The sequence below is a fragment of the Dipodomys merriami genome, unplaced genomic scaffold (genome assembly GCF_024711535.1).
Source record: "Dipodomys merriami isolate MVZ:Mamm:240054 unplaced genomic scaffold, mDipMer1.0.p SCAF_94, whole genome shotgun sequence".
Taxonomy (NCBI): Eukaryota; Metazoa; Chordata; class Mammalia; order Rodentia; family Heteromyidae; genus Dipodomys; species Dipodomys merriami.
Genome location: NW_027206557.1, coordinates 4819439 through 4840318, shown reverse-complemented (window position 1 = coordinate 4840318; position 20880 = coordinate 4819439). Strand labels below are relative to the sequence as shown.

Genomic DNA, 20880 nt, shown 5'->3' with positions numbered 1-20880 from the left:
GGAAAATTGAAAATTTTAAACAGGTTATAGATAATACTAATACTAATAGAATCATGTAGAAAAATGTAATTTAGACGACATCCTGACATTTGGGGTGAAATATTCACTTTTAAAATAATTCTGAAAAACACAGTGTTAAATGTTAAGTGGAATGATGTATATGTGGATGTTTACTGTATTTTTTTTTTTTTTTTTTTTTTTTTTTTTTTTGTCGGTCGTGGGGCTTGAACTCTGGGCCTGGGCGCTGTCCCTCAGCTCTTCAGCTCAAGGCTAGCGCTCTACCACTTGAGCTACAGCGCCACTTCCAGTTTTCTGGTGGTTTATTGGAGATAGGAGTCTCACAGTCTCTCCTGCCCGGGCTGGCTTTGAACCGCGATCCTCAGATCTCAGCCTCCTGAGTAGCTAGGATTACAGGCGTGAGCCACCAGCGCCCGGCTAGGATGTTTACTGTATTACTTCTCTCCTGTATGTCAACATAGTATTGAGCCCACAGTAAGCAATATCAATTGATATAACATTATAATTACATGTTACGTAATCTGCAAGTAGGAAGATTCATATCTCCACCCAACCCCAAGATCAAGGCAAAAATTGAAACATACCTTGGTATTCCAGGGAGCAAGTTGCTTGTCTCAGTAAATCACACACGATTTCATCATGTATTCTCAAGATCTCTTCTTTAGAATGTTATCATTTAAGACATCCTGCTTCTAAAATTGCTTTCAAATATGTAAAATGTTGAGGCTATCCTCAAACTCAGTCTTCCTGCCTCAGTCTCCTGAGTATGTACCTCCAAGTCCATCCATTTAATTATTTTAATGGTATTAATTCTACATGTCTCACTAATTGCTTAATTTTATGGCAATTGATTTTTCTCACTATTTTGCAGAATATTTATGAAGTTGAGCATTGGTGTTTCCTTAAACTTTACTGAAAAACTTTCACCACTCCAAGCATTCTTTTAGCTCCTCTGTGTAAATTGTAGTGTAATGATCCATGTTGGCCAGCAAGGAAGGGGTAGTATGATGGTAAAGTTAAGTAATATTTTTGTGTAAGTTATAAGATGTAGCCAAAACCACGTTAAAGTTGGTTGACATTCCCTGAATGTTCATTGAATTCCAGGCACTGGTCAAACTCTTGTATGTATCAGTTCATTTAATCCTGAAAATGGACCCACAAATGAAGTTCTGATATTATCCTCCCATTCCATTAGCTGGAGCTCAGGGTATAGATTAACTTGCCTCCGGTTGTAGTTAGTAATGACTGGCAGTCTATCAGGCTATTTATCTCTAGAGTCACACCTGGGCGTTGCCTCTCAAATTTTCTCAATTGGTGTGTCCTGATGTTCTAGATAGAAACAATTGACAAATACCCACTTTTGGTGCAATCTCTTTGCTAGATGAGGGAATACTACAAAATAATGATTCTAGTCTTCAATCACTTGATAATAATGAGGTTATATTTCTTCCAAATATTGTCTTTTAACCCAATGGTCTTCAGGTTTTTTTTTTTTTTTTTTTTTTTTTTGTCGGTCGTGGGGCTTGAACTCTGGGCCTGGGCGCTGTCCCTCAGCTCTTCAGCTCAAGGCGAGCGCTCTACCACTTGAGCTACAGCGCCACTTCCGGTTTTCTGGTGGTTTATTGGAGATAGGAGTCTCACGGCCTCTTCTGCCCGGGCTGGCTTTGAACCGCGATCCTCAGATCTCAGCCTCCTGAGTAGCTAGGATTACAGGCGTGAGCCACCAGCGCCCGGCTGGTCTTCAGGTTTTTATCATTAAAATTTCTTAAGCATTCTTGAGCATGTATATGTACAATTATGTATATAGTAACATGCATTAACATACACATATTTAGTACTATATCATATTTGTAGCATTATGTTAATATGATTAGTATAGTAATAAAATGCATTATATACATTATATTATATATTATATATAAATATTAAAAACTAAGCTGTTTTTGAAAGATTGAAATTGGGGCTATGTCCATTTTACAATATGGGCCATGTCCATTTTAATATGCTAACTGCTAATTCTGCTTCTGTAAACCTGCTTGCGCTAACACTGACTCTTCCCCTCCCAGAAATAAGTTAAAAAGTTACAAAGTCCAGATGCAGGCCAGCCCAGGGACAAGGTCTGCAAACATAGATATGTTCTTCTAACGCCCTGTTTAGAAATTCTCAGCAAGGGGGCTCAAAATAAAGATCATCTGGCGAGCCCAGCAAACTAGGGAGCCTGTAACTATGTGGACTCCCCTCCAGAGAAGCCTCCCCCCCTTAGGGAACCAACTAGTTTTCAACAAGTGTTACAAAACTTCCTGTGCAGAGCTGAGCCAATCCTGGGGAGCCTGGGGTCTTATGCTAATCCTGTGGTTTTTGTCTTTAAAAGTGCCTGTAACCTCTGCTCAGGGCTTCCAGTCGGCCTTGGGCAGGGAGCTCGTTTGCGCAAACGCTTAATAAAATCCTCTTGCTTGTTGCATCTGCTGGTTTGGAGTCTTGGTTCTTGGGGTGCCCTCCCGTTGAAGAAAGCATCCCAGTGAGTCTGGGGTCTTTCAGTTTTAACTGTGTTATGATTTGACCATGGACTAATTTTAAGGCAAATATACATGTAGGTCAAAATTAATTATAAGGGGCTGGGAAGGTGGCTCAGTGGTAGAGCGCTTGCCTTGCATGCATGAGGCCCTGGGTTCGATTCCTCACCTCCACATAAGCAAAAAGAAAAAGCCGGAAGTGGCGCTCCGGCTCAAGTGGTAGAGCGCTAGCCTTGAGCTGAAGAGCTGAGGGACAGTGGCCAGGCCCAGAGTTCAAGCCCCACAACTGGGCCCCCCAAAAATTAATTATAAATAGGAATTAATGGATGACCATATTTCAGATAGACTTTTTGTAAATTGTCTGCGTCTGCCTGACCTTGACACATCTTACTAGAAAATCATTATGCACACCATACTGAAAGTGATGAGATTTCACCAAAGCCTAAAAAATACCAAGTCTGTCCCTTTATTCTTTCTTTTTTTTTTTTTTTTTTTTTTTTTTTTTGGTTGTGGGTCTTGAACTCTGGGCCTGGGTGCTGTCCTTGCACTCTTCAGCTCAAGGCAAGCACTCTACCTCTTGAGCCACAGCTCACTTCTTGCTTTTTGGTAGTTATTTGAAGAGAAGAGTCTCACGGAGTTTCTTACCCTGGATGGCTTTGAATGGTGATCCTCAGATCTCAGCCTCCTCAGTAGCTAGGATTACAAGCGTGAACCACCACAGGCGCCTGGCCTGTCCCTTTATTCTTCATTGTGTTTGTAAATTTAGTAAGGGCTCTAATGTATTCCTTTACACCAATCTCCTCTCCTCTTCCTCCCCACGTGTGTGTGTGTGTGTGTGTGTGTGTGTGTGTGTGTTTCAGGCTTAAAATCAGGGCCTGGCTGCTGTCCTTTAGCTTACGGCTAGCGCTCTACCTCTGTGAGCCACAGCTCACTTCTTGCTTTTTGGTGGTTATTTGAAGAGAAGAATCTCACAGACTTTCCCACCCAGGCTAACTTAGAACCATCATTCTTACTGAAATCCCAGTTTCCTGAGTAGCTAGGATTATAGGCATGAGCCACCAGTGCCTGGCTACACCAATCTTTTAAATTATGCTTCCATTTTGTGAGAATCAGTTAATTCTGTTGGTGTAGGTGGGTCACACCTGCAACCCTAGCTATTCAGGAGGCTGAGATCTGTGGATCATGGTTTGAAACCAGCCTGAGCAGGAAAATCCATGAGAAAGTCCATGCTAGCCTTGAGAAAAAAAGGAGCTTAGGGACAGCGCCCAAGCTCCAGGACCAGCAAAAAAAAAAAAAAAAAAAGTTAATTCTTTGTAAATCCATTTAACCCCAAAGGGGCAAGTGACAATTAATCTCAAGAAGTAAAAGGTGTGTAGATGAGAATCGGCCCTCCCTCCTCAGGGGAGACTCCCACTTCAGGACATCTCACACCTCTCTGTAACAAGGATGGTCAGCTGGTTAGGGCTGTAAAGTTACAGTAGAGAAAAAAAATCCCTACATTACTAGGCAAACTTACTTATTATACTCAACAAAGTACAGGAAAAATAAATTCTAATATTTTAGATTGAATTCTAATATTTTAGATTAGGTTTAGAACATTTTGTTTTTCACACCTTGGCAGACCAATTAGCTCCTCCATTCTGAGTACCTCTGATATAGCCAACTTGAGCATTCATCATTTTCAATAGTGCTTCTAGGGAAGAATTTACATATCATGCAACTTGGATGAACTGTATGAAAAGAAGGCCATGTGCCTGCTGGGGAAAGCCAGCTGATACTGGGGAAAGCCAGCCAGACACAGTAGTGTTGCAGTGGAACAAAGATTCTGTCTCTTAGCTCAGTGGGCTGAGAAATGCAATCTTGCCTGCAGATTCACCCTGACTGGACCCACATGAGATGGATGTACACATCAGAATGTGTACACTCGTGATACAAGTGAAAACTGTAACAGACAAACCATATCCCGCTGAACCACGAGTTTAGCACGCCTGAACTGTACTTGGAGGTCAGGTGGCACGCACTCTCACAGAGCTGGCTGCTCTACTGGTTCTGATACTTGGATGTTAGGACTATGGCCGTGGGACTGAATATGGAAAGGAAAGGACCCATGTGGGTTCTTTGTCGTGGTGGAGCGGACCAGCCTTGCTGAAGGATTATGGATGGGTTACCTGAGAACCAAACTATCTTCTAGCTGCCATGCATCTCCTCAGTAGCTTCTTTTCAGAAGGAAGCACTGCCTGAGGAAGACAGAGATGTATTTTTCTCTGTAAGAACTGAAACTGAGTCTGAAAGGGTTAGGAAACTGTAAGCTGTGATTATTGCTTTTAACAGCATTGTCTGGACATGTGGATATGTGGATGGATGATGGAGGAAGATGATCCTGCAACCAAGAAGAAAGCAGTCTGGAGGTAGAGAGGTAAGTGGGGTAGAAGTCCTAAGCCATTTCAGTGCCCACTTCAGCTGTTCCCAAGAGCCAGTCAGAGTTTTCCATTTGGTTGATGGATATCTTCCCCAGTCTTTTCCTCAAAACTACACTTGATGAAATACACAATGTTTATAAAATGTATATAATTTAAGTGGAAACAATGCATTTATTTAATGCCACAATGGTGTTTCAAAGACCTCTAGCTCCCAAAGTAAAGTGTGTTTAAAGACATGTATTTTACCTATAGATATATACATACATCTATGTATATCTACATAGATGTATGTATATATCTATATATATGTATGTCTATATACACACACAATTCCAGCACTCAGGAGAATGAGGCAAGAAGATTGTCAGGTTGAAACCAGCTTGGGGTACATAGTGAGACTGTCTCAAACAACAACAGCATAAAATATATCTGTAAATATACATTAATGATCTAGAAGATATAGAAACCATCCATAAGGTTCCAGGCAGTATGACACATTAACTAGGAGGATATGAACTAGCTATTGAGAAAGTGTCCTTCTGGGTGTGGTAGCTCACACCTGTAATTCTGGCAACTTGGAAAGCTGAGATGGTGAAGATCATATCTCAACAGAAAAAAAAAAACTGGCACACTCCCATTGTCCCATCTTCAGTAGAAAGTATAAATAAGAGGATCATAGTCTCAGACATCCTATCTCAAAAATAACCAGAGTAAAAGGAGGTAGAGGTATGACTTAAGTGATAGAGTGTCAGTTTAGAAAGCTCAAGGGCCTGAGTTACAGAAGGGGGCAGGAGGTAGGGGTGGGAGTAGAGAGATGAGCTGGGTACTGGTTGGCTCATGCCTGTAATCCTAGCTACTTGGGAGACTAAGAAATAAGGATCAAGGGTTTAAAACCAAACTATTTCCAATTACACACACACACACACACACACACACACACACACACACACACACACACACACACACACACACACACACACACACACACACACACACACACACACACACACACACACACACACACACACACACACACACACACCCCAACCACAGTATTGCATTTGCTGTCTAAAACCTAGAATGACCTCTGAGCCAGTCTGAGCTCTGCATCCCTGTCTCTGCCCTTCTCTCCATTCAGTGGTTCCTACCCTCTCTCTAGCTCGTCACATCACAGCTAGATTCCTCAAACAGCTCTAGAGCTGTCTCTGACTCTGCTTGGCCCCAGTGATTCAAGGATGGTTAAGGAGGGGTTAGAACAACATGAGGTTGACATAAGGTGGGCTTGGATTCAAATTGAGTAGAGCATAAAGTTCTTATTAGGAGACTAGAAAAACTTGGAAAAGGACATGGTTTATGGGAGGGCCTTGAATTTTGTGCTATGAAGTTCAGATACTGGCCAAAAGAGTCATTTTTTTTCACTTTTAATTGGGAGGGAGGATCCTTCTACAGCATTGGAAAAATCAATCTTGTGGCTAGGTTGAGGATGGTTTGAAAAGGCAGCAGAGCGCTGGATACAAGCTCATTGCAATAGGCAGGTCTAGGCAAGCCAGAGCCAGGGCAGTGGTTTGGCTAGAAGGGAGTGGAAACATTGCTCATTTGATTTTTATCATATCCCTCCTGTCTGTAAAAACCTGTGGAGGATAATTTGGTTCATTACCAAACTGGGACTTCTGTGCAAACCTTTTATTATCTGACTCCATTCTGTGTGCCCTACTGATTTCTCAGGAGATGGAAAAACCTGGGGAAGCAGGGACCACATATTGTATTGGTCCAGAGTCGAAAACTTTCCTACTGCACACTGGCTGCAAAATCCTCCTTTCCATGATTCCCCCCCCCCCCACCCGCAGCTTTCCTTGATTTACTAAGAATGGTCCTTTAGATCTAACTTAAGATTTGAAAATGTATAATGTATGTTAGCATACTCTGCACAAATTTTTATGAAGACATAGTTGGCATTTGTATTGCACCTCCATCTAGGTTATGGTCTGGCACATGGCAAGAAGCATGCCAGAATATAGGAAATCAGCAGTGTTTTGGAGGAGAAAAACAATGTACTAAAAGCCATAATTTCTCAGAATGTTGACAGGCAACCAGTATTCTTATTTTCAGAGTAATACTAGTAAGTGTTCCAGTGTAGTTAGTACTTAATAAACAATCTTCTCTGATATGTTCCTAACAATATGCTTTGGAAAGTGTTAAAGAGTATATAAGACTTTGTCAGAAAACCACCCAGACATCCAGGTACAAAGAACAAATGAAAGGTTTATTGAGGTGAAGGGATCAGCAAGACCCCTTCTCACAAGCAATGAGTGAGAAGAAGCACAGGCTATTGTCTGAGGTGACTTATGTAACCTACTAGAAGGGACTAGGAGGTGGAGACCCTGGTGTAGACCTGAGGACCACGGGCTTCATCATAGTGGACTAGGATTTATGGCTGCTGCCCTGCAGCTGCCCAGAAGATCACTCTAAGGGGCTTTTGTAGCTGTCCCAAAGGAGTGCCATCTCAAGGTAAAGGGGGGGGAGGCTCGTGCCCCCCCCCATGACGCCACTAATCTGCGCCGCCACTCGCGCCCACGTGATGACGCCACCGATCTGCACCGCCACTCAAGCGCATACGCTGCCACTCCCTGGGGCAGCCGGAGGGGTGGGTCTCCTGCCAGCTTCCCGAGTCGTGGTTCCCGTTGGTGTCTGCCTGAGTCGTAGTAGTGGTTGTCGATTTCTCCTTAAAAAAAAAAAAAAAGTATAAATCACCAGCCCCAGATATGTCCCAGGTGCACAAGAACGGAGAGCTCTGACTGCCTCCGCCGGTGTCCTCCCGACCTAGTCGGCCTGAGGCCCCGGCGGAAGGAAAGAGAAGGCAAGGAACGGAAATCCCCGCGGCGCGCCGGTCCCGAAGCGGCGCGGATCCGTTCGCATTGCGTCAGGCCTCCATGTACATAACATATAAAATTACATCTAAAACCTGCCAAGAAGTGTTTTAAAATACTGTTTTGATTTGTTGCGAGTAAGTCTTTTCATTTGCGCCCAGGCTGGCCTGGAACTCGGGCTCTTCCAGCCTCGAGTGCTGGTATTACCGTAAAATGTGAAATCAGAGAGAACAAATGTTTTTTTTTGTTGTTTTATTTTGTTTTTGGGTCCGGTCGTGGGGCCTGAACTCTGGGCCTGGGCGCTGTCCCTCAGCTCTTCAGCTCGAGGCTAGCCACTTGAGCCACAGCGCCACTTCTGGCTTTTTTCTTTTTGCTTATGTGGTGCAGAGGAATGGAACCCAGGGCCTCAGGCATGCAAGGCAAGCGCTCCTACCACTGAGCCACCTTCCCAGCCCTGTATTAGTTATTAAAAATAGGGGAAGCCCCACGCCGGTGGCTCATGCCTGTCATCCTAGCTACTCAGGAGGATGAGATCTGAGGATCAATTTCAAAGCCAGCCCGGGCAGGAAAGTCCGTGAGACTCTTCAATAAACCACCAGAAAACCGGAAGTGGCGCTGTGGCTCACACGGTAGAGCGCTCCCCTTGAGCTGAATGAATGAATGAATGAATGAATAAATAAATAAATAAAAATAGGGGAAAGCATTAAAGGGAAATTCCAGAGGTAAAGACCCAAAGAATGAAATAATGAAGTTAGATACCAGATTACTGAAATGTAGCAGAACTCAGGAAAAGCACAGAAACCAGGAAGTTTACTTAGACTAGTAAATAGGATGTTTTGGGGGGAGGTATGAAAGATGTTTTTGCAAATAGGAAGCTTGGAACATGTTTTAGTAAACATCCGCTAAATCCCTAACAAAGGGAAACCCAGAATGTGGTCTTTGTTTTCAACTTATTGCTTTGTTTTATTGGAAATTGCTATTTGTCAAGTACACTGGCCACCTGCATGGGGCCCTTTCCATACACTGCCGCTTGGGCGTGGCCTCTTTGCTATATAAATCACTAAGTGAGAGAGCATGGTTGCTATGTTTCACTACCAGATGAGTGGGGTATAGTTGCTGCTGCTAATAAAGACTCCTTGCCCTTATTATTTGAGTCGGTGGATATATTTGTAGGAAACATATTTGTAGGAGCCGGGATTCTACATTACGTGTATCTGACCTCTTTTGCAAAATTCCTTCCCTACTGTCCCTGTGCAGCATCTTAAAAATCAGGGGAAGAAGAGAAGCTACAGACTGGAGAAGGGATGAGACTATTGGATGGGACTGGACAAAAGAGGCAGTGGAGGCTCAGGTAGGCCTGGCATCCAGCACCACCTAGCCCCTCTTTCACCCCCACACCCCTGATGAGACAGGTGGAGTGCTCAGAGGACAGTCACCCAGCATCCCACAGGAAGGACTCCTTCCTTGCCATCTTCCTGAGTGTTCTCTGACTATGCCAGACTGGAAAATGCTACCTGTTCCTTCCTGGGAATGCCTTGAAAGATCTTAGCATTCTCATTCCAGCACGATGAATGGTTAATTGCTGCCCTTCAGGAAGAACAGTGTATATATAATTTTCTTGGTTGCAGAATATTTGCAGGCATCTTCAGCAGTCCATGTGATCTATATCAGGGTGTGTGTGTGTGTGTGTGTGTGTGTGTGTGTGTGTGTGTGTACACGCGCGTGCACATGCACATGAGCCTGTGCGCCAGTCCTGGGGCTTGAACTCTCCGTGGGCACTGTCCATGAGCTTTGTTTTTTGTTTTTGTTTTTGTTTTTTTCCCTCAAGGCTAGTGCTCTGACACTTGAGCCACAGCTCCACTTCTGTTTTTTTGGTAGTTAATTGGAGATAAGAGACTCATTGACCTGCCTGTCTGGACTGGCTTCAAACCACAATTCTCATATCTCAGCCACTAAGGTATGAGCCGCCGTATATAGCTACCTTGACTTTCTTGTAAAGGTTATATAGCTATTTTCCTTACCAGTAGTCTATATTTGCCTTTTCAATGTTCAGCTTCGGTTTGGAAACAAATACCTCTGAGAACTCATCCTAAGAGCAAAACAGAAAAAGAGTGCATTATTAAAGCTGTATGTCAAATTTGAGCTACTGTTTTTTCAAAAACAATAGTGATCAGATTAGTTAGGTTGATGTGTCAGATCCTTTTTACCATACCAGGGTCTCCCCAGAGAAATGTCTTGTATCTGAGAAATCTGATAGTTCATTATTTTCAATATGAAAACTAGAAACATATCAAAGCATAATTTCTAGGTACTCTAATAGAATGTTCCACTACTTCACCAGTTTCTTTTTTAAAATAACTATTGCAGATTTATTTTATTTCATTCCTTTTTTTCAGAACTTGATTTTTGAAATTCCTGCTGACATACTCATTGTTTCAGGCATAGTTTCACAAGGCCAAGAATTCCACACATTTCAAAATATCTGATAACTCTATTCCTAAAGGAGTTTTATCTATATTAAATCCAGATAAAATTTTCTACTTCCATACTTAACCAATTTCTAAGTTCCATTTTCTCATCTGTAAAAATGAGTATATATCACAGGGCTTCTGGAAGGACTAAATAATCCACACAAAAATACCTAGCCCAGTAAATGGTCAGTATTTCTCCTGTAATAACATAACAATGAAAATTTTCAGCTGGGCCCCAGTGGCTCATGCCTGTAATCTTTTTTTTGGGGGGGTCAGTCATGGGGCTTGAATTCTGTGTTCTTCAGCTCAAGGTGAGCGCTCTACTGCATGAACCACAGTGCCACTTCTGGTTTTCTAGTGGTTTATTGGAGATAAGAGTTGCCTGGACTTTCCTGCCAGAGCTGGCTTTGAACTGTGATCCTCAGATCTCAGCCTCCTGAGTAGCTAGGATTGCAGGCATGAGCCACTGGTGCCTGGCCCATGCCTGTAATCTTAAACAATTCTGGAGGCTGAGATCTGAAGATCAGGAAGTAAGCCAGCCAAGGCAGGAAAGTCAATGAGACTCATCTTCAATTAACCACTAAGAGGTTGATTATGGAGCTGTGACTCAAGTAGAAGAGCATTGACCTTTAGCAGAAAGGCTAAGGGACAGAATGCAGGCCCTGAGTTCAAGCCCCAGGACTGGCAACAAAATAAATAATTTATAAATTCCATTTCAGATTTGGGTATCAAAATCCTAAAATTGAGAAGCCGTTTTAAGCAGTGTAAACAGTTTACAAAGAGAAGTTCCTTCAGTATGAATTCTTAATTCAGTATGAATTGCCTAGCAATGAACATTCTCAAATAAAGTCACACTGAAGTGGCCTTATATTTGTGGGAAATGTAATTGAAGTTGTAAAAGGGAGTGTAAGGTCCATCCAAATGGAAACTTAATTAATGCTTCACTTTTGGAGGCCTTTTACTTATCTATGTTTTTGTCTATTTTATCCCTTGATTAAGTTTTCTCTTTCCTACCAATCTGACAAAACACCACTGCGGTTTAGTGACCAACTCTGTTTGTTCCTGTAGGAGAGGAACAGGGAGTGTAAGCGATCTTAAATAAGAGCAGAGAAGGGACTTGGAGGACTTCCTGAGTTGTTTTCCAGGGACAGTCTTCTCTGCCAGAACTCTGGCTGAGTGGCAAGTTTTCTACACTGAGACCTTGGAGGGCAGAGTGTGTGCCCAGCTCTGTCACACTTTGCCAAGGTGCTGATTTATAGGTAGCTGCTCCCCTCTGCTGGACAGAGTTAAGAGCTTCTCTTATTTCTTAAGGATTTAGTCATTCCCAATAGCAAATTCACAAACCCACAGAGCAGAAAGGGGACAGAAGGTCAGCAGGATCATCTTACCTCACTGTCCAGGTGGGCAATTGAGACCAGAGGGGGAAAGGACTTATTTAAGGTCACACAGAGTTAGAGAAGGGTCTGGGGCTAGAAATGGCCACCTTGCCTTCCACACTAGAGTCTAAAAAGCACAGGATCCTGGAGCTGTATGTAGTCTGGGAGAAAAACCAGAGCTGAGTACCAGAGGAGGCATTGCATACCTTAGTCTGTGCGAAACTGGGAAAGGAGAGGGTACCAAAAGGTAGCTAACTTCTATTAGAGATCAGAACCTGAGGAGATCCTAACACAGGAAGAGAAGTATGAGTGAAGCCAGCAGGTTGGTCCATTCACAGAGGACTACTCTCTGCCAGGCTCTGTGAATGATCCTGTGTTACCTAATTCTAAATCCTTGAAAGTCATGTTGATCTTTGTCGATTATCTTTAAACCTATCCAGCTGGGAGCCCATGGCTCCTACTAAGGAACCTGAGATCTGAGGATCAGGGTTTGAAGCAGAAAAGTTTGTAAGACATTTTTTTTTCTGTCATGGGGCTTGAACTCAGGGCCTCAGCACTGTCCCTGAGCTCTTTTTGCTCGAGAATAGCGCTCTACTACTTTGAGCCACAGCTGCACTTCTGATTTTCTGATGGTTAGTTGGAGATAAGAGTCTCATGGACTTTCCTGCTTTGAACTTTGATCCTCAGATCTCAGCCTCCTAAGTAGCTAGGATTATAGATATGAACCTTCAGCACCCAGCTTGTGAGATTCTTACCTCCAATTAACCACAAAAGCCGGAAGCAGAGTTGTGGCTCAAGTGGTAGAGTGCTAACCTTGAGCCAAAAAGCTAAAGGACAGTTCCCAGGTGCTGAGGTCAAGCCCCAGTACCAGCACAAAATACTAACAAAAACAAAAGTATCCAGTTATCTTTAAACCTGTCCCCCTATGTTCCATATTATCATATATTCCCAGTATCCTAGTTAAGGTAATCAGACTGCTTTAACAAATCTCCAATGTCTAGTAGCCCAAATGCGATGTAAGTTTACTTTCTGCTCATGTCAAAGAGCTTATCAGAAATGGAAGAGCAATGGGCATTGTTCCACAAGGTCATCCAGGGACCTTGCATGGACATCCAACCAACAGAGAAGGAAGGGTGGATGACATCTGGCAGTTCTTATAGGCCAGAATGGAAATGTGCAATCAAGTACTATTATAGAAATTAAAGCATTAATAAAAGAAAAGGAACATTTAAGGCTCAACCTGGGTTTAATGTTGATGCAGGTGCTGGTAACTCATACCCATAATCCTAGCTACTTAGAAGACTGAGTAGCCATTGTAAGGACTGAGGCTAGAAGCCAGCCCAGGCAAACACATCTGTGAGATTCTTATCTCCAATTTTAACAGAAAAAAAAAAAAGCTGGGACTGGAGATTTGGTTCAAATGGTAGAAAGTCAACTGTCAGCACAAAAGCCAAATGAGAGCATGAGGCCTGAGTTCAGACCCCTGAGCAGGCATGAGTACTTGCAAACAGAAATACACAGAAATAAGTATTGATCTGATGGAAGAACACACCTCACAGACCTCCTGTTACAAGGAATGTATTGAATCCATGAGATCACAGACAAGACTTTTACCCAAGTGTGCCTTCCCCAAGCTGCCCCTGCTGATATCTGTGTGTAGCAGAGACATCAGGAGAAACCCCACAATGAATGCTGAATCTGCTTTACATTATATATGTCAGACTAGTAGGCTTCCTTCACACTGCCTCTCCCTCTACACTCATGATTGGCTTACAATGTGGTCTGGTGGTTCTTCTGTCTTCTGTGGCTTCCTCCCTCTTTTTCCTTTTGTGCAGGAGCCTCCTGAGTACAATCTTCGCCCACTCCCTTCTCACTTGGCATATATATTTAGAGAAGTCAGTCTCATACAGTCCTGGTATTTTGGCTCCCCAAATTCTGCTTGGGTCATATAGCACAGATGCTGACATTAGATAAGGATTGTTTATGGACAAGATGCAGACCCAAACTCCCTAGACTCTCTTTCTCTTGGTTATCTAGGGAAGATAGTGATTCCTCTCTCTCTCTCTCTCTCTGGGTTATCTGAGGGCAGATGGTGATTCCTAAAGAGTGAGTTAAGTTGCCAGAGACTTCTGGAAAGGAGGTGAAGAGCAGCAGGAAAGAGCCACAGAGGTCCATCCCCATCTCCAGTTACAGGAGGGAGAAATGCCTCCCAAGACGACCAGCACTGGACAGTACATGGAGGACCAAGTGGAAGAGGCAGGTGTGAAACCTTTTGAGTTCCCACACTTAGCATCTCAGCAGTGAGAAAGCAGTTATGGTTCTGGGATATGATGAGAGATGAGTGCTTGGATAAGGCATTTGGCCTAACTGCCAGAGTGCCACTCCTCTGGCTGTGTAAAATCAGCTGAACATTTTGGTAAGTCTTTTTTTTTGTCAGTCATGGGGCCTGAACTCTGGGCCTGGGGGCTGTCCCTTAGCTCTTCAGCTCAGGGCTAGCACCTTACCACTTGAGCCACAGAGCCACTTCCAGCTTTTTCTGCTTATGTGGTACTGAGGAATTGAACCCAAGGCCTCATACATGCAAGGCAAGCACTCTACCATGGAGCCACCTTCCCAGCCCACATCCTGGTAAGTCTTAAGAGGAAATAAAGCAAGCCCAATATTCTGATATTTATCATATACCAAAGTGGAATTTAAGATAATATATACATGGGGGAGAGGGGGAAGGCTGGGAAGGGATGTGAAGGGAAACAAAGGAGGAGGCTGCAATGCTTGGTAAGAAATGTACGCATTATCCTGCCCATGTAATTGTAACTCCTCTGTACAGTATGTTCACAAATAAAATTAAATGAAATTAAAAAAAGATAATATATACATTTTACACATATAATCCTAGCTACTTAGAAGACTGAGTATTTAGTATACCATTTTGTGAACACACTTATTCTAATCTCCTAGAACATCACTAAGCAATGTTGGAGACTAGGTTCACTAAACTAAATGTTCCTCTGAATCTTCTGTCAATGAAATGAAAATCCAACAGCTTTAACACAGGTCAGATATATAAGGTTGATTTCTCTTCTGTTATCTCCCTTATGGGAGTTTTTTTTTTAAGTAAGTTTTTTATTGTGGAAATACTGTACAGAGAGGTTACAATCACATGAGCAAGGTAATGAGTACATTTCTTATCAAGCATTGCTGCCTTCTCCTTTGTTTTACCCCCACCATCCTTTCCCTCCCACCTCCACAACTACATTCCTCCCTCCTCCCAACAAATTGTAAAGTTTGTTTTTCGACATACCAATGGTCAACCTGTATCCCTATTTAAACAAAATTTTTCCCCTTCTGCTCCCCAAATTATACCAACATCAAATACAGTGAAGACAGGGGTTATACCAGGGGGAGGGACATACAAAGCAACCAAAAAATCACGTGGTACCTTATAAATACGTTAGAAACAATAGCAAGAAAGAAAAAACCACTTGTGTACTTATCTTGGGTTCATCTCACTTAACATCATCTTTTCTGACCTTTTCTGCTTGTCTCAGATATATACTAGTTATTGCAAATAAGGGAAACCATGGGACCTATGTTTCTTTGCGCCTGGCTTATTTCACTTAATATAATTTTTCCAAGTCTTTATTTCCTAACAAATGGGGCTTATGGGAGATTTTAATGCCAGTGGATGATGCTGTTAGTTAGAATTTTATTCCTTTACTCATTACAATGAGAAAATGTCAAATACTCACAGCCCCTTTCCCATGCTTCATTCCTGGTGAGTTGAAGAAAGGGTGTCATGTCATTAAATTTCTTCTTCCATCTCTCCCTTAGACTTCTGTATCTTTGCAGAGAGATGCATTCAGGTGCTTTTCTATATTGTAAAGATACTGTACAGAGGGGTTACAATTACATGAGCAAGGTAATGAGTATATCGAGCATTGTTGCCTCCTTCTTTGTTTTTCCCCTACCATCCTCAGGTGTTTTTTGTCATGTATGCATTAAGTTTTGCAAGACTGAGTCAGGTAATGAGGGAATTAAATTTTTTTTTTTTTGGTGCCCCTACTGGGCCTTGAACTCAGAGTCTGAGTGCTGTCTCTTAGCTTTTTCACTTAAGGCAGGTGTGAGACCTTTTGAGTTCCCAAACTTGTCCAACTACTTGAGCCACAGCTCTATTTTGACTTTTTTGGTGTGTGTGTGTGTGTGTGTGTTTGGTGTGTGTGTGTGTGAGTGTGTGTGTGTGAGTGTGTGTGTGTGTGTGTGTGTGTGTGTGTGTGTGTGTGTGTGTGTGTGTAGGTGGGAAGCAAGGGGAGTAGTGGTTAATTGGAAATAAGACTCTCACAGACTTTCTAGCCCTGGCTGGCTTCAAATCATGATCCTTAGATCTCAGCCTCTTGAGATTATATGTATTACTGGTGCCTGGCTGAATTTGAGATGTCTTATAAAGGAATATGCAATTTGGCTGTACCCAAGTTATACATCTGTTACTTAATGATAGTTTGTTAATAAAATTAACATTTTAATCTTGCAAGCACCTTCACTGAGGCTCTTGTAAAAACATGTAAAATCTCTGCCATCTTAATGGTCTCTGCTACTGTAATTAAATGTCTGGCTGTTTTTCAATTGAAGATTATGCCAAGAAAATTTGATTCCTGTGTCCATATGGATATGGATAAAATTAGACTGCCTCAAACCCCATAGGAGCTTCTGTACCTGCCACTCCTGGTAAGCTGGAGGAATGTGGGTGCCATCTTCCACCCAAGGATGGTTGCCAATGAAGCTGTCTAGAATCATTGTCACTTGAGTCACTGTCTTCACTGGGTGGCAGTGTAGCAGGGCTCTTTATGCTTAAAGGGGCTGCTGCCTCAAAATTGTCTTACAGGAAGTGGTGCTGTGGCTCAAGCGGTAGAGTGTTCATCTTGAGCTGAAGAGCTGAGGGACAGAGCCCAAGCCCAGAGTTCAAGCCCCATGACCGACCAAAAAAAAAAATGTCTTACAGCTCAGAAACACAAATGGACTTTGTGGAGAGGGAAGGAAGATACACTGAGGTGGCCCCAGAGGTGATTCCTGGGACAAGTGACACAGTCAGCTGCTTGGACTTGTCTATATTGGAACATAGGAAAAAGGCCCATCTCATCTGGCTTGTCATCACTGGGGCAGGTCTCCTTTGCTCTCTGCACTAAGAATACCCCAAATGGTCAGTGTTGTAAAAGAACTTTTCTTTGCCCCTTTACCTTGTCTCTACTTTATTCACAAGTTCTGTCTCTACTTAACTAACAAGTAGAGCATCTATTTGGATTCTGAAAAAAGTCTGTGGAAAATCTGAGCTTGTGCAACATTGCTTGCTATCTATCTCTCCATCTATGGATCTAGCAATATGCCAAGCTGATCTCAAACTCACAATCTTTTTGTTTCCCACATGCCGCTGTACAAGGCAACTTAAAAGTCATTTTGACTGCGCAAGTAAATTAACTAAAAGCAGGATAAAAGCTAGGCTCCTAGCTCCCCCCTCATCCATGCACTTTGATCTGAGCCGTTCTCTCCTGAAGTTAGGTTGCCATCATCTTGGGCTCCAGACAAGGATTTACCATTGATAGCATCTTTTTTTGGGGGGGTCCGGTTGTGGGGCCTGAACTCTGGGCCTGGGCGCTGTCCCTCAGCTCTTCAGCTCAAGGCTAGCGCTCTACCACTTGAGCCACAGCGCCACTTCCGGCTTTTTTTCTTTTTGCTTATGTGGTGCTGAGGAATCGAACCCAGGGCCTCATGTATGCAAGGCAAGCGCTCTACCACTGAGCCACCTTCCCAGCCCCTTGAAAAGCATCTTGTGATCAGTAAATTGCCCCAAAGACAGGCAATGTCTTCTTACCATCTTGAAAAGAACAGAAGCCCTAGAGCCAGTGGCTCACTCGTATCTACTCAGGAGACTGAGGATCAGAGTTTAAAGCCAGCCCAGACAGAAAAGTCCCTGAGACTCTTACCTCCAATTAACCATTCAAAACAACAACAGAAATTGTATGTGGCACTGTGGCTCAAAATGGTAGAGGGCAAGCCTTGAACACAAGCTCAGGGACAGCACCCAGGCCATGAGTTCAAGCCCAACTAACAATTTTTTTTAAAAAAGGAAAAGAACAGAACAGAAAAAAAAGCACCGTTCTGTGTGCCCTTCACCATGTCTCTATCTGACATGTGAGGTCCTGTGGCCTGCCCTGGCATGGGACTCCTGGGCTCTGGGCCTGGGTCTGAAAGCCTGTTTTCACCACCATGCCTTCCTTAACATAAGTCGATTTCAGTTGATGTTTACAGAGTCTTCAGGATGCAACCGGGGCGGGTCCTTGTGGGCCGGGGTCGCGCGTGTACTCGCAGTCCTCACTCCTCGGACCGGAGGGGAGGAGAAGGGGTTGAGGGGGAAGAGGAGGGGTTCCCTACCAACTTCCGTGACGAATCTGCCGCTGAGGAATCCAGCGGGGGGCGGGGCCCGGGAGCCGAAAGTGCGGCCGCGCTCTTGCCACGGGGTTTACGCGGCGATTTCATCATGCACCGGATCCGTCAGCGCGCGCCGCCGCCCGTCCCGGCCCGCCCCGGCCCGCCGGCCCATGCCCTCGCTGCGCCCGGCGCTGCTTGAGGCCGTCCGCGTGGTGCTGTGGCCGCCGCTGTCGCTCCGACCTCCCGTCCGTGCCCCGCTCGTGCCCCGGCGATCCCTCAGCGCCCGCGCCCCGGCCTCCTTCCCCGCCGCCGCCGCCCTCGCCTCCCGGAGCAGCATGGACGGCGCCAGCGCCGAGGAGGTGCTGGCTCCTCTCAGGCTAGCCGTGCGCCAGCAGGTACCGTCGCCCCCGACCCTGCGCCTGGCCCCCGCGCTCCCCGACCCCGGCCACCCCCGGGACCGCAGGACATCCAGGTCAGGGGTCCGCGCTCCGAGGTCACCCCGGCCCTCCGGCCCCGCGGCTCCGGGGCCCTCGCTGCGGCCCCACTCGGTCACCCCGGCCTCCTGGCCCGCCCTCCCCGCGCCCCAGCCCCGGCCCTGCACCCGGTCACCCCGGCACTTCGCGGGTCCTGGCGCGCCCGGTTCCCTCCCGCGCCCGGGTCACCCGCCGCCTCTGCCTGCCCGCTGCGGCAGATGCGCCCCGGCGCCCAGGATGCTTTGCATCATCCCGCGTCCTTCTGGTCCTTCCCGAGTGCTTATCCGCGTGACTAGCTCGGAAGATAGGAGTTGAAATGTGGGTGCGGGAGGCGAAGAACTCTTTCCCAAAGGTGAAGCGAATCTCCATCCTTCGCTCCTGTCTTCTGCTGGCGTCCGGAACGAGATCGCAGGCCTGGGAAGCTGGACTCGGGGAGCCGGCTCCAAGAGGGGAGCGTTTTGGAGTTTGTGCGCAAAGGAGGGGGAAGTTTCATGGACCGAGGTGTCGTGATTTACCGCAGCCCTTCCATTTTTTCCCCCCATGTCTTCCTGCGGCCCGGAAATTAGAATCGAGAGGGGGGTGAAGAGGGATTAATTAAGACAACGCGGGGCCAATGAGACCAGTGCTCGCAGTCAGGGATTCGTGACCTGCTAGTAGTAAGCATCAACCGCCAGCTGCTGACTGATGCAATCACTTGCCTTAGCTAAGGACCGTGGGATCCTGTCTCGGAAATAAGTAGTTCATTGGAGCATAGCTGCCTTAAATTCAGAAAATTCTGCCCCTTTGCCAGCTCTGCTTTCCTTTTGTTAGAGCTTGACTCATCCAACAGTCTTATCATTTTGAAATCTCACGACGGATCCCTCCCCCCCTCCATCTCCCCCCTCCCCTTTTCCCCTTGTCTTTTTTTTTAATCTACCCTCCACTGCTTAAATAAGATAAAATGTGGTGCCTTTGTCTTTACTGTAACTTGTGTTTTTTTTAAATGCTCTTCCTTAGGCCAGGAGAATACATCTAATTTGGGAAGCACACACACAACCCAAACCCCTCCCTCTGCCACGTTAGCCTGGAACTGCAGTACAAATTATCCATATGAAGACTGGATCTAGTTAGCTGTCTGAACTTTGTTAATGGAACAGCATTCCAGTGATATGTAGCCTGGCTACATAGTGGGGTCTTGTCTCCCACACACATCCTAAAAGGACTTACTTTATTTTTTGGTTGGTTGTGGGGCTTGAACTCTGGACCTAGGCACTGTTTCTGAGCTCTTCAGCTCAAGCAAGCACTCTACTACTTGAGCCACAGTGACACTTCCGGTTTTCTGGTGGCTTATTGGAGAGTTTCACGGACTTTCCTGTCTGAGCTGCCTTTGAACCCCAATCCTCAGATCTCAGCTTCCTGAGTAGCTAGGATTACAGGCGTGAGCCACTAGCACCCTGCTCCAAAAGGACTTTTTTGAAGACATGAGTCATGATAATAGAAGAAATGGGACCAGGAGCTTATTGTATATTTGAAAGATTTGTATAACCTGATATTTTCCAAATGACTGGAGAATGATGTTTTATGAAATGGTAAAGATCCATTCAAATCTAAGATATATTTATGGATTTAACGTATCAATGCAAAAAGTTCACTGTTACAGTTTCTGTGTAAAAACTTTGGTTTTTCTTCTAAAAACAGCAGTGTCTCTTGCTATGTAACCAGCTCTAGGCTGGTCATAATCTAGATACCTTCCTGCATCAGTTTCCTGAGTGTTAGGATAACAAGCCTGCAAGACCTAGTCAGCCTTGGAATAACTTAAGAAACCAGCCCTTAGCCAGGTGCTAGTAGCTTACACCTATAACCCCAGCTACTCAGGAGGCTGAGATCAAGATCTGAGGATATTGGTTTAAAATCAGAGGAGGCTGATAAATCCTAAAGACATATCTACAATTAAACAGCAGAAAGCCAGAATTGGAGGTATGGCTCAAATGGTAGAGTGCCAGCCTTGAATGAAAGAGCCAAGCAAGAGCTGGAGGCCTTGAATTCAAGCTCTAGTACAGACAGAAAAAGAAAAAGAAACTATCATTTGTTAGAGTAATGTAGTGATCTGAAACATTTTGAAAATTTCCCTTTTCCTACTTTGTGTGGATTTCTTAATACAATTACTTACTTTACCCAAGACACTATTGCAAAAAAAGCAAATATGAGACTTTAGCTGTCTCATATTAAGTTGGAAGTTAAGAGAGTTGAAAAATTATAAACTTAAAAAAAATTTTAGTTTGGAAGATATATTTCAAAAATTTGTGTGCTGGGAAGGTGGCTTAGTGGTAGAGCGCTTGCTGC

General features: G+C 44.4%; 1 protein-coding gene and 1 long non-coding RNA gene across 2 annotated transcripts in view; one reads left to right on the top strand and one right to left on the bottom strand.

Moving 5' to 3' along the window:
• Positions 1–7280: 7280 nt before the first annotated feature.
• On the bottom strand, positions 7281–15695 carry LOC138821783 (uncharacterized). The gene is made up of 3 exons (XR_011370213.1): positions 15415–15695; positions 9840–9907; positions 7281–7673 (listed from the first exon to the last, which is right to left on the bottom strand). It is a non-coding gene; the product is annotated as an uncharacterized lncRNA (long non-coding RNA).
• Positions 15696–18208: 2513 nt separating this feature from the next.
• Gars1 (glycyl-tRNA synthetase 1) overlaps positions 18209–20880 on the top strand; it is a 45155-nt gene continuing 42483 nt past the window's right edge. The window contains exon 1 of the mRNA XM_070014245.1: positions 18209–18480. Within this exon, the coding sequence (XP_069870346.1) occupies positions 18256–18480 (225 nt within the window). The 5' untranslated portion in view covers positions 18209–18255. The remainder of the gene's footprint in view (positions 18481–20880) is intronic.